This window comes from Corylus avellana, chromosome 3, assembly GCF_965113065.1.
Source record: "Corylus avellana chromosome 3, dhCorAvel1.hap1.2, whole genome shotgun sequence".
Lineage (NCBI taxonomy): Eukaryota > Viridiplantae > Streptophyta > Magnoliopsida > Fagales > Betulaceae > Corylus > Corylus avellana.
In genome coordinates this window covers 41,570-55,950 of record NC_142492.1, presented here as the reverse complement: position 1 = coordinate 55,950, position 14,381 = coordinate 41,570, and the positions used below count along the sequence as shown (strand labels likewise).

Genomic DNA, 14,381 nt, shown 5'->3' with positions numbered 1-14,381 from the left:
AAAAATTCCTTCTTTACTCATCCAGCTGTCTTCTGTCGGATAAAAGTCGTAATTCACACAAATTTCGCAGATGTTAGCCATCAAGCAAGCAACAGTATAGTATGCTTGGGATTTTGTACGAAGTGATGGTGAGAAATAGGTAATTGGAGTTGGGTTTGAGTTTTAAATGCTGCCACTGTCTCACTTATCGGAGGCTAGGAGAGTTTGAACAACACTTGATTAAATAAGTTTTTGAGATATTTCTATATATGAACCACACGCAACCCACGCATATATGCGGATCATTAAATAGATCACTTTCTTATCGCAGCAAATAAACATTAGCCTGCTTTAGATTCTTTACCGTCATTCAATTAAAAAAGTGGCAAGACTAATTATGATCCAAATTTAATAGACCACTTCCACATATCAATCTATCATTGCAATTATTTCATGTGCAGGAGAGAGAGAGAGAGCATCAATTCCATGTAAGTGACCAAAAGCAACTGGGTTTCTTACAAACAAACACGTTGGCCAAAAGGTTACGTCTGTATCAGATGGAGAGATGGATGGATGTCTGTCAATGACATGCGTGCACCAACCCTAGCCTGATCAGTCATATTACTCCCAACACGCAAGCTAAGCTAAGCTAAGCTTTGTGAGTGACGCTCTGCCTTGTAACCATCTTATCAGTGTCAGCTACCAAAGTAGAACCTAAAAGCTTATTGTGGCTGTGGCATATGCACATCTCTACTCCCCTCTTCAGTATACTAGCGTTGTGCCAATATATAGGTCATGACGCTAGCTAGCTAGCATTTTTCTTCTTTTTTCTTTTTTTTTTTTTTTTTCTTTTTCTGCGCTCGTTGCCTTTGTTAAGTGTACGCATACATATATAGAGACACAACAACGTTAAACAAGTTGTTAAAAAAATGACGACCAACAAGCATCTTTACTACGAGCTAGGCTTCCATCAACTCCTATCAAAAACCTAGATAATCGATCTCTACATAATAAGAAATGAGAAGGCGGAGGAGGGGGTAGGTTTAAGAAGGCATTTAATAGTAAAAGAGACAAGAGTAAGACATAAGTGGTCCTTGAAATAACACAGGACACGAGAGATCCCTAGCTAGCAGCAGGAGGGGTTTTCAAGATGGTCCTAGAGGAGGCAAGCTGAGCATGAAAACCTACATTTTGAGAACTTTGATGGTTTTGTTGAGGGGACAGAAGGCAGAAATTAGGAAATAACTGGTGCAACATTAATAGACAGAAACAGGTATATGCGGGTACTAAATTAATGATACATGGTGCTAAAAACAAGAACCCTCATGCATATCCCTAATTCTTGAAAGCACACAAATATATATTGAAGTAGACAATGGAATTTTGGGGAACAAGAGTGGGATTATCGGCAAAGACACTTTTTCTTGTTGCGCTTATTTTATTAAGAGAGGAGAAGAAGATAGTGCATATATATATATATATATATATATATATATGATAAATAATAAATAGCACCAACCAAGCGAAGCTTTATTAGAATATCAAGTCCAAGAAGAAAATTAAGCCAGCACACCGATACAAAGAGACAAACAACCCTCTAGAGGAAGATAGTGCTTGAAATTGAATATAGTATATATAGAGAATTAAATATACGCCACTTAGCAATAATTGTCTTCCAAAAGGCCTAAGAGGAATTGGTTACAGAAATAATTAATTAAAGCCCAAAAAGATCATATAGAAAGATACAATTAAAGAGATTTAAAGGCGACAAAAGCAAACGATATTTCAAAGACAACTATAACATACAAGATTCATCAGTTTCAGTACCCAAGAAAGAACCAACCTCAGAATTGAAGCATATATGGTGAAGCGATCGAACTAAGGTGATGGAAGGCTAGCTGTTAATTTCGTTATGATCTGTTTCTTTTCATGCAAAGTAGAGATTAACAAGGCGCCCAAATGCCCATGCAAGTTTACCGACCAAGGCTAGCTAGTAAGGGGAGAGAGAGAGAGAAGAGAGAGAGAGGAAACTTAGATTTGGGATGGGTTATATATAGCAGCTATATTAGGCACCGCACTTTTAACTGACATTGCTTGTTTGTTGATTATATATATATGTGGGTGAAGATTAATTTAATGATGGAAGCAAAAGATCAAAGCGAGAGATATATAGAAGAAGGCCTTCATTCCTGGATGTTTATTGGGTTGGGAATTACGGGATTGATCAAGAGCTAGCTAGCTATAGACTTCAGTGCCAGGAAGATACTGAGAAAAGAGCTCGATTCCGCCAACCGAGGAATAAAGAATCGTTGCGAATCTGGAGCTGGTAACCCTCAGAAGGATAGTGGAGCCTGAGGAGGAGTTTGGCCTGTGAGAGGGCAAAGGGGCTCAAGGGAACATTGGAAAAGCCTGAGCTCCGAAGCATCACCTCCCACGACTCGTACCTTTCGTGGCGTTCTCTTCTTCTGTTTCCCTCTGCTGCCACGATGTCCATGATCTCTCTTCCGAACCAAACTTGCTCCACACTGAGCCTCTCCCTGCTGTTGGGGGGCAACGTGGCCTCCAGGGAGTCGAAGACGGCCGTATAGTGGTCCAAGGCCTCCACGAATCTCTGCAAGAAGAGAGGGTGGTTGTGGTTGGCCTCTCTCTCGGCGATGGTAACCACCTTGGGATTCAAGGCCTTGATTTTGTGGAGGAAGAGGCCTAGGGAACGGGTGTCGTCCTTAAGGAGCTTGTGTAGATAAAGCACGCAGTTGACGGCAAGGGCTTCATCAGGGAGGAGGGCAAGCGCGGGAGGAATAACAGGCCATGGGTCGTGGTCGTAGTCGTTGCCGAGGAGGAGAAGCGGATGGAACTGGAATCTGAGGCCGAGGGACTGAGCGAAGGTCAGAAGGCGATCGCCAGTTCGATGGAGGATGTCTAGATCGTGGCCTGTGGCAGTAATGCGAAGCATGGGAGGAGGGTAGGAGCGCTCGGCAAGCGCCTGCATCAGCGGAGGCCATTGCAGGCCGTGCATGATGTCAAAGTCAAGGATGTGGATGGCCTGCTGCCCTTCGTCTATGGCTTCCAAGATGGCTTGGTTGGCTGTCAGATGGCTGAACCTCACGAATGGGGTTATTTGGTTTAACGATAGATAGCATGACTGAAGAGCCTTCTCTGCTGCAGGCTCTGTGTCGGCATTCATAATAATATTATTGTTAGCTGTAGTAGCAGCAGTAACCGGCGCAGGAGGAATCATCATCATCATCCTCATCGTGGGTGCTGATGCTGCACCGGTGGTGATGGTGGCCATGGTCGCAGTACTACTACTACTGGCACCAGTAGCACCTACGCAGCAATTATTGAGGCGGAGGGAGAGGGCTTTTCCAAACTGGTGGACCAACCTCTCGGTGGAGTCCCCATAAGGGGACGAGCTACTGGACAAAATGGATACGAGGCGGTGAGCAGCGGATAAATCGGACCTAGATATGAGCTCAGCGCAACGAATGAGTAATTGGCGCATGTGGATTGCATTTGGCAGTGCTGAGGTGAAGCCCCCTCGAGATGGTTCGGGAATAAGCTGGTGGCCGTGGTATTGCAGATCTGAGCTGGGGTCCTCTTCTTCTTGTAGATCATGATTGGAAGAATTGAATGATGCCATGAACATATTATCTGATCGATCGCCGACTAATTAATTAGCTCTCCACAAGTGTATATATTATGGGCAGGCGCAGTCCTAGCAGTGGCAATACTAGCTAGTACCAGGTACACCTATTTATATCTTGGGGGAGTCCCATATATATCAGTAAGAAACAGCAAGGAACTGAGAATAGCTAGGGTTGGAGAGAAAGGGACATTCACGTGTATTCTCTTTCTCTCTCTCCCCCTCTCCCTCTCAGTTCCTCCGGTGAAAATGAAAATGGAAATGGAAATATCAATATCAATATCAATACGAATACGACAAGATAAAAGAAGAAGGCCAGGACATCTGGGGGGAAGTTCGCATTTCTTTGCTTTAACGTGATATAAATGATCGAAGATGATGATGAAGCGGTTTTCTGTGACAGAACATTAATGTCTGCCAGGAACAGAGAAGAACTGAAATACTTGTAGTGGTTAGTAATAGTAGCAGGACTGTTCCTCCTCCCACTACGACAAACATATAGTATATTTATTATATAAATAAATAAATAAATAAGCAATTAATAGCAAACCGATGCTGGTGTAAAGAAGCCGGCAAAGTCAACTGAACCCGGTCCAGCTCCCTACTCTCTAGAATTTGGTTTTGCTACTGTTATATCCATGTCCATTGCTGGGAGAAATCATGATTATCACTTGTTCACTCGGGCAGCTTCGCTTTGCTATTCGGATTCTTTGAATTTTGAGTTCGAGCAGCCAAGAAAGTTGTACAATTAATATATATATATATATATATATATATATATATATAATCTTGGGTACTGCTCTGTAATTGACCTTTTGGTTTGAATAATTTATATAATTGCAACTTTTATTAAGTGTCATTTTAGACCTTTTCATCAAGATTTGCAATTTTTTGGCTGAAAAATAAAATGAATCGCAACTTATTTCTAAAACTTAAGTTAATAGAAAATAGTTGATTTACTCATTTAATTAATATTTTAACACTCTTTCGTGTGTGGATTCAAATTAAAGACATTTTCTTTAATATCATTTTAAATCACAAGCTATCTTAAAACCTTAAGCCAATAAAAAATTGTTGATTTAATCATTAATTAATATTTGATGTGGACCAAGTTGTGTTTGATTTCATGAAAAAGTCAGGAGGAGACGTTGGCGTTTGAATGAGAACGCAGCTTTTCATTTTACTTTTATTTTTTTAGTAAGTTCACAACTTGTTTACTATATAAACCAAATAAGGATACTTAAACCGCAAGTTATGTTGTATTTTCATCAGTTTTCAGTAAGAAACACCCTAAGATTGAGTTTCCTTCTATTTTCCAGTCAAATCATTGAGTTTACGATCTTGATTTATATCGAAGAGTTGTGATTCTTGTAATTGTTAATTTTGCCACCTACTATACTCACGTAGCATCAATTAGTATCAAAAACCAGCTACTTTCCTGCTATGGTAAGCAGAGGAAAACATGAAGGAAGACATGCAATCATTGACGATGTGTCTGAATGCAATGAGAGGTAGCAAGTGATAAACAGCTAGAGGTGAGATTTCAACGGAAGGAGCACTAGACTAGCTGCTTGCTGCCTTGACTAAAGCTAGCAAGTCTTAAACCTATCTGCCAAAATCTATTTCATGTGGAGGAAGAAAATGAATTTGTTGAGTGATTTTTTTAGTAGATGGAGACTTCCTACCGATTTACGACATCTATCCTAACAAAGATGATCTATTGGAGGTAAATTTTTCAGTTGATACTATAAAAATTATGGAAGATAATGATATTCACTTTAATTATGTTAGAAGAAAGTCAAAAGAGTGAGGCATCTCAAATGAGTCTTGAGAAAATTAATTTTGTTGATTTTTTTGGTAATGAAAATTTTCTATCAAGTTTTTCTAAACAAATTTGACCGTAGGCAAATCTAATTTTTAGTGGGCAAGAAGTAATTAATCATTTTTGGAAGAAAAAAAATTCATGGAGAGTAAATTTATGCAAATAAATCAAGAGCTTGTGAAGATTAATTTATCTCAAGTTGGTGCTATGAACTTCAGATATACTATTCATAGTCATGTTGTAATGGGTTGCAAGTCATTTCTACTTTGGTATCAAGTTGTTTTGTTATTGAGAAGTACGGGAATTCGAAGAGAATGATGCATACAAGATTACGAGTCATACAAGGAGAGAAGAAGAGAGATTTGAACTAGTGACCACAATATCATGAAGCGTGATCCCCAGCCGATTGAGCTACTCATTGGGGACGTATTAATGATGTATCTTAAAATATTGATATATACAACTTTTATATACTTTTTAAAGTTAAATTCTATATTTTTGTTTAGTTGAAAATAATATGTAATTTAGTTATAACATTAAAAAATATTTCTGTAATTAAATACAACAAATATAGAACATAATATAAGATAATATTATAAATCATAGACTTATCAGTAAATTTATATTTATATTTTTTTCTCATTCTACCCATTTATATATTAATTAAATTTGTGACTTAAATTTTTATATTAACTAGGGAAAAATTTACTTTACCTCCTTGAAGTTTGATGTGTTTATCAATATGAATCCTAATATTTAAAAATTTATAATGTACCCCATAATGTTTCAAAAATTTGCAATTAACACCCTTTGTTACTAATTGCCATCTAAGTAGACGGAAATGACATCACGTGTATTTCACGTGGGATTTTTATGATGCATCTTCCAATTTTGCACCCAACCTAACTAGTAAAATGACGTAATTGCCCTCATTAAAACCCAGCACTTGTTTTGATTTTTTTCTCGTCAACCCCTTTTGAACCCCTTGTGGGTGTTGTGTGGGTGTTGGAGTGAAAAAGAAAATGAGCCAATGCCTCTCACTTGCTCCTATGCCAGCAATTTCTATGTATTTAGACGGCAATTAGTAAATGAGGGTGTTAATTGAAATTTTTTGAAACATTAGGGGAGTATATTGCAAATTTTTAAACATTGGGGTTCAAATTGAAAAACACCTCAAACTTCAAGGGTGTAAAGTGAATTTTCCCCTATTAACTAATATATATAACCCTTAGACATTCATAATTTTGATTATTTCTGATTTTTAAATCACAAAATCTAGTTTTAAGGGGTAGTTCAATCAGCAGTGGACCATGCATGCCTCATGAAGTGGAGGTCACTAGTTCGAATCCATCTTCCCCTTCCCTTACGTGGATATGTAAAAAATTAAAAAAAAATTAAAAAATAAAATAAAATCACAAGATCTAGTAATATTCAGTAGGAATAAGCACAACAAAGCTGATTCCCAATTCCTATTCCTAGCTAGCAAATGTGACATGGAGACTTTTTTATCTCGGGATATTAGGGTTGGGCAAAATATCCAGAGATAAAAAACTGACCATTGTTGGTCGGTAGTTGAGAAACTGCCGGCCCCCTGTCTCCCTTCGAAATCCTCGCCTCTTTGAAACTCAATTCCTTGCACATTACAACTTTGTGACGTAAAATTCCTTGCGTAGGGTTTTTCGATTCCGTTCAGTCCTTCCTCAAAACTGATCTGCACAATCACTATCCTCAGAGGCTTTGAGTCATTGTCTCAGCCAAAGGCTACGAAATGAAGAACCATAAGGTCTACGCTCTCTCTCTCTCTCTCTCTCTCCCCAGTTTATGTTGAAATTAACGATTCATGGTAAACAAATGAAAAAAAAAATGGAGCTATTATGTTAAATTAAATGTTCATACGTCCAATAATTGAATTTGAGTTTTGTGAAACTCAAACCTACGAAACAAATCCATGATGGCAATTAGGATTTCAAATGCCGTAGAATTTGCATTTCCAATTGAAATTTGGGGGAGCAACAGCGAATCGAACTCCTCAGCTAGTAGTCATTAATTGGTGTCGGTGCAATTTGACAATCATGCACCAATGACACTTGATAGTTCGATCATTGAAAATTAAATAAGTAAAGGGTAAATTAGACTTTTTCCAACATAAACTTCAACTTAGTATGATCACTTAATAAAAAAAATAAATAAAAAAATCTTCAACTCAAAATCTTTTTATACATATATGGGAACAAATATAAAAAAGTCTCATCAACTAACAACTGTTTTCAAAAGAGACATGATGTTTAAAGTGTGTTAATATGGTCCATCAAACTACTAACCTGTGTCAAAAAAGTCACTCCGTTAGTTACCTTATCAATTTGGATGGAAAAGTGGTTCTGTGCCTTGCATGTGACCATTTTTTTTTTTTTTTTTTTGTCATTCTTTTTAAAATGCCCTTTTTTCTTAAGAAACTAAAAAATTAATTTAAAAAACTAACATTTAAAAATAAAAATAAAAATAATCCAAAGGTGCCGGGTGGCTAAATCATCCCTCGCATGAAGATGGAATCACGTAGCTTTTTATGACCAAATCTTAGATACAGTGGCGAAGCCAGACAATCTATATTGGGGGTGCCGCTAAAATTTTTTTGGTGTTCTAAAATTTTTTCTACCCTAAAAATTTGGTAATTCACATAATATATGCATCACAAAAAAATATCTATAAAAATTCATAAATATATGTTCAAATTAATATATTAGAAATGTAACATATTGGCACTATATATATCAAAAAGACAAATATCAAAAAAAAAAAAAAGTGTCTAGAACTACACTTTACAGTCTCTTAGAAGTACAAAATCATCAAGTATCAAATCTAAATTGAAACTCTCAGCAAGTTAAATCAATCAATTCATAAACCTAAAGTTTATTCATGAACCTAAAATTTTCAAGTTAAATCACGACCTCGTAAGAGACAATCAAAGTTTATAAACATTAAACAACAAAATAAATAATCATATGAATATTATAGTTTACCATACATATGTATTAGATAAGGATTTTTTTTTTTTTTTGGGTTACCATACATATGTATTAAGTTTAGGCATTATTAAAGTTTACCATACATAGTAGCATCCTTGGAATATATATATATTTTTTTAATTTTTGGGGGGAAAAAAAAAATTAGATCTCACGGCACCCCGAAAGACCTATGTGGCTCCGCCACTGCCTAGATACAAGTCATTATGAGGATCTGCTTGTAAAACAAAGGAATATTGAACCTGGTACGCGCGTCAAATACCATTACCTTTTTCTGGGAAACCTTACTTTGGATTTGGAGCTGAGATGCTAAGTTCTCCCGCTTAAAAAAAAAAAAAATAATAAATAAAAAATTGATTGCCGAAATGGAAATACCGAAAACAGCACCAACCGTTCAAGAACGATCCACTCCCGTGCAGAGAATCTTTATATATATATATATATATATATATATAGGAATAGGAGAGGGTGTAATATTATGTCTGCAGGTAGGAGCAAGTCTTAATAACTTTTTTGGAGCTTTCAATGGAAACACCTCCCTCCATCTCCATGTATCTTCTCATGTGTTCCTTCCATAATATTTAAATTAATAGCTTCAGCGATAATTAATTTTCATTAGGATGATTTTCTGTAAAGCTGGTCGAGTAAAGGCGGTGAGCTAGCTCCAAATATAATGTACATCACCATGCATGCTTGCCTACGCGTAATTAGGATCAAGTATCAACTGTCCGAATTTTGACCTGGGATTTTCTGATAATTTAGCAAGTACGAAATATGGTGTGTTATATAGTAAAATATGTTAGAAAAAGGATGGGAAAAGAGAAATGATAAAAGTCATTTTCTCAACCATCTTTCATTCATCTCAAATAATGAATGAATGAATTTACCATTTAATTTTTATAGAATTCACATGAGTTTACAAATCTAATTGTAATAAATTTATTACATTTAAAAGTTAAAAAAGATAATTGAGATAATAATGTATATAAAAAAATAATGCTAATATCTCATCAACTCTATCAACCCTAGAGTGTAGGAGGTTTAGAGAGAGGGAAGAGTAAAAAAAGGGAATGCTGGGCCCTGGAGCAGTTTCTTACTTTCTTCCCTGCTACAGCAAAAATTACACGCAAAGCCTTAAATGTGGAATTTCACTTTTACATTATATTCGCTTAACGCTGACACTCGTTTTCCCTTGTTTGTCTCTCTTTGTTGGATTCTCTGGGACATTGGGCATGGGTGGCTTTTCATTTCAATTTTCAGAAGATAGGAAAGGAAATAGGAATGAGATGGACAAGGGAAAAACTGACTTACTGACCACGTGGAGAAGGGAACAACGGCAGTGCGACTGCTGGTTGGCCTAGCTAGGCATATATACTCTTTCTATATATTATGCAGAAGGAAAATTAAAAAGACAAAAAGTTTGGATAAGAAGGTAGCTTTGAAAATTGAGAAACCCATAAACCCTAGGCCTGTGCTCAGTGCCTGGCTGCTGGACATGGCCGAGCGGGTATCAATAATTAATGCTTTATATTGTTTAGGGTTCTTTCCTGGCCGGGTACTGATATGTAATCAGAGCTCAACTTACTTGCAGAAAACCCCACCTCTCCCTCTTTTGCTGCCAGCGGTACCTACACAGAATCAGAAATGATGGATGATTAACACAAGCAATCAAGTCCTCTTACAACTCCTTTTGTCCACGCACGTGCGCGTAAATGGCTGCTCTTTTTCTTTTTTTCTCTCTTAAGGACCAATTACAATTTACAAGCACAGGTAGGGCAAGCTTGTCCTGCGCCATTAGAATTTAGGGCAACAATGAATTATTATGAATCACACAGAGTTGCTGGAGTGAACTTGCAATATTGCAGAACTTCGCCAGGCTAGGCATCAACCAACCATCCATATATGACTACCATAAATAAAATAAAATAAAATATTGATATTTTACATTAATTTCTTAAGATAAATGATAAATGCATAACTTTGACCTAATTTTTCTCTTATTTTTTATTTTAAAAAAGTAAAATATAAAATATAAAATTTTTTTTGAAACAATAACATCCTATGTAATCCTTTTTTAATTCGGTATTTTTTTTAAAAAAAAAATTATATTTTTCTTCATAAAAATTGTCTTTTTTTTAATAATTTTTTATTTTTTAAAAAAATGGTCATTATTATAAAGAAACGGACCATTAAAAAAAGAAAAGAAAAAAACACCAAATAAAAAAGAACCGTATAAGATGTTATTGCTTCAAAAAAAATTTAAATTTAAATTTTTTTTTTTTTTTTTTTTTGTAAAAAACTACCACATAAAAAAAAAAAAAAAAAAAAAAATCGAACAAAAATTATGTCTTTATCATCTCTCTTATGTTAATTGTTTCCTCCAGTACTTTTTTGTGTTTCTTAGAATTTAGCATTATCCGATAAAGGCGCGCGTACGTCGTTGTTACCTATAAATAACTAGCAAACCACTACAATCAATTTGCTTGCCAATCGAGCTGGCTAATAATGATGATAACGATGATAGGAATATTTCAGGTCTCTCTCTCTTCCCCCTACCCTCTCTATGTCCAAATCTGTAAGCAGATCAATGAGAGGTCAGGAAGATCCCTTGTCTGCTTGCACAAGACAATAGATATTTCATATCCGCAGCTTTTTCTCTCCAAACTTTCACTCTTGCATACGGATATTTATGTAAAGCACAGTAACGCAGAAAGGCACTTATTGCACTCATATAATTCCCCATGAATTTCAATCATCGCAAAAGTATTGAATTTATATATTATCTTGAATTTTGGAATCAGCGAGTGTTTTTAGTCAACCAATTCCCTTTTGTGTCGGGATGGGGATTTTTAACTTCTATTATATTAGGACAAAAATTTTCAATTTGGAAGAAATGTTTTTAAGTCATTCTAATAAATGTCAGCTTTTTTAACATGTTTGGATTTCTACTCATTTTTTTAACATGTTTGAATTTCTAAATTTGTAGAAGTAGAGTTAATAACTATTAAGAGTGTTAAAGAAAAATATGTGTCTTTTACATATTAGACGATACTTTACATTTATTTGAGTGAATTTAAAGAAATTTTCTCTTTTTTTTTTTTTTTTTTTTTTTTTTTTTTTTTTTCATTTACATTATATCATGCCAAAAACAGAGAGAATAAAAGCACAACAAAATGATATATATATATATATATATATATATATAGTTGATGCATGCTTTTTTCTCAACAATTTCCGTTTGGTGTGATCTTCGCGTTCTTCAAGGCGTCTGTGATCATCAATCTTCGGGCTCCTACAAAATAATAAGAGCGTCAAAGGGGTTTTCAGGAAAGGCTCCGTAGACCCTCCGATGCTTAAGTTAGCAATCGTACATGGGGTCTAAATGTAGCCAGAGCTAGCTATGCATTGAGAAAATAAATGATCGATCCCTTTTACCTATGTCTTGAGTTCTCTTTTCTAGGGTTTTATCTCTGTAACTTCTTCCTTCAAATGATTGAAGAATCATTTGAAATAGTGGGGAGATAATGTGAAGTAGTTGAGATAAAGTAGGACTTTATGAGATAATGTAAGACCTTATGAGATAATTAAGGGTTGTTGAAAGATAGTGGGACCCATAGTGGATTTTATCCATAACAGTTACCCCCGATTCCCATGGCTGACTTGTCCAGCTGGTCGAGCATCAAGAATCTTATGCATATTTGCGACCGAAGCCCTAGAGCTCCCGAAGCTGGCCCTTCTGTTTTGTAATTATATACTTGGAATAATACGACTTTTTGGGTTGATCAAATCGCTAGTCATTTCATTTGCTTGCAATGATATTATTTATGCATCACTCATAGCAATCTTGATAGTAATTTATGAATTACCTGTGATTGCTCGGTAGAGTACTTTTGGCCAAGTGTTAGGCCTCAGGAAATGTTTAACCTTTTTCGAACACACCTTTTTTTGAAAGATTTACGTTCTTGATAGGTTATTTTTTCTAAGGCTGTTTAACCTTTTTCGAACACACTTTCTTTAAAGGATTCATGTTCTTGATAGGTTAGACTTGGAAAGGTGCCTTAGTTATGTTTCTCGAGTTTGATCTCGAGAAAGCTCTTTGGCAGTGTCTCCTTTAAACTTGGGAAAACTTCGAATGTATTTCCTTTTGGACTCGGGAAAACTTCGATTGTACTTCCCTTTTGACTTGGGAAAACTTCGGTTGTTTTTCTCAAAAGAGAATGAGTTATAGTCTCTTCGACTGTGTTCCTCGCAAATGTCCTCGGGAAAGCGCCTCGAGTATCTCACCGAGTTGTTCTCAGGGAATGTCTCTTGGCTATGTTCCACCGAGGAGCCTCTTTTGATTGAAGTGTCGAGCCGCTCACTCCTATTATGCTGCCATGATTTCTTGGGGCTAGTCCTGCTTCTCCTATAGCATGTCAAGGTGTAGCTTGAGGCTTTCATTATTGCACTTGAGCCGAAACGCTTCTCGATCCAACCCTGGCTGGGATGACTGCCTCATTTGTGCTCACCAAGCCGTTTTTTAAAATTCCAGAGATGATCTTCAAACTAGATACCCCCCATTCTTGGATATGTGACTCTCGGGATCCTTTTGTTCGGATTCCTAGGAAATCTTGGGATCACGTGAACTTTTGGCAAGATCCGGAGATAGTGAGCGAGGGTAAGGCGATTATGGACTCAGTAGGGAGCAGCGAAGCTCAGCGAAGCTTGGCCTTGGAGTGGCGACGCGATGTTCGGCCATGGAGAGGCGAAGTGATGCTCGGTTGTATGAGGCTATACGCTCTTTGATCACGTTCTTGTAAGCCACCAAAAGCAAGTTCCGCTTCTTTGAAATGAGCTCCCTTTGTCCACCATGATACCCTATAAATTGTGAAATGGCTTTTCATGACCTCAATATTTAGAGCAATAAGGAAGCTCAGTTTCTTTGCATCTTGGGATGGAACTCCTTGGATTTTTTGCTTCTCGAATTTGTTCCTCGGATTTTTGACTCAGAAATTTCTCCTCGGACTCTAAATTTTTCTTCGGAAAATTTCTGAGTTTGTCTCGGAAGTTCATTCTCGGACTCGGAATTTTTCTTCTTTGGAAAATTTTTCTGAGTTTGTCTCGGAATTTTTTTGAATTTTTTTTATGACATTTGCTCATCTTTGTGCCAAAAGTGGCTAGGCACAAAGGTGAGCAAATGTCAGCCTAACTGTTGGGCCATGGATCAGCTCATAATGCCCAACGGGTCCCAAACCCGACCTAAGCAAGACATCATACCCGACAAGGCCTCGGACAAACTTTCCCCGAAGAGGTTTAATAAACCGAAGAGACCTCGGACAAGAGTCCGAGACTACTCCTCGGTAGGAGTTGGATGTCGAACCCGAGACTCAACTCCTTAGAGGTACAGTCAAGAGCCAATGGTAGATCAGTCATTTTACAACTAAGAATATGCCAACATTCAAACTAACACAAGTGATCATTATCTCACCTTCGAAAAAATCTCTACAGCATAGATAACCGCCCCTACATAAATGGGATAAGTAGCTATTCAAATTCAAAAGGTTATCTCATTCAAACTGAAACCTTGTCACTTGTCCTAGGATTCCTACCCTTATCAAATAACTGCGAAACAGATATCAAGGGATAGGAATCCCGAGACGTGCGGGAAGCAAACTCTACTCTATACCTATAAATATAAGTCTCAATTTCAATCAAAGGTAAGCGCAATCCTAGCCTTGAAACTTTGGTTCCTTAAACATTCTTTCTTCACATTCTGACTTAGGCATCGGAGCTCCCCCGCCGAGACTCTATCGGGGGCTCTAATCCTGTTTGTTCTTTGTATCTAGCTTGAAGCATCCTCGAAGTTGTCAACACCTCTTCCAGGCATGCCATGTCATCATCTCGAAAAACTGTGTATCACCATATATATATATATATA

At 36.8% G+C, this 14,381-nt stretch overlaps 1 protein-coding gene across 1 annotated transcript; it reads right to left on the bottom strand.

Moving 5' to 3' along the window:
• Window positions 1–1,568: 1,568 nt before the first annotated feature.
• On the bottom strand, window positions 1,569–3,959 carry LAS (GRAS family transcription factor). Its single transcript, XM_059588397.2, has one exon. The coding sequence runs from the start codon at window positions 3,623–3,625 to the stop codon at window positions 2,228–2,230; it is 1,398 nt and encodes a 465-aa protein (XP_059444380.2). The 5' UTR covers window positions 3,626–3,959; the 3' UTR covers window positions 1,569–2,227.
• Between the last annotated feature and the right edge of the window lie 10,422 nt (window positions 3,960–14,381).

Bases quoted from the DNA above. Each gene is read 5' to 3' on its own strand.
- LAS (XM_059588397.2), bottom strand. From the start codon at position 3,625: ATGTTCATGGCATCATTCAATTCTTCCAATCATGATCTACAAGAAGAA.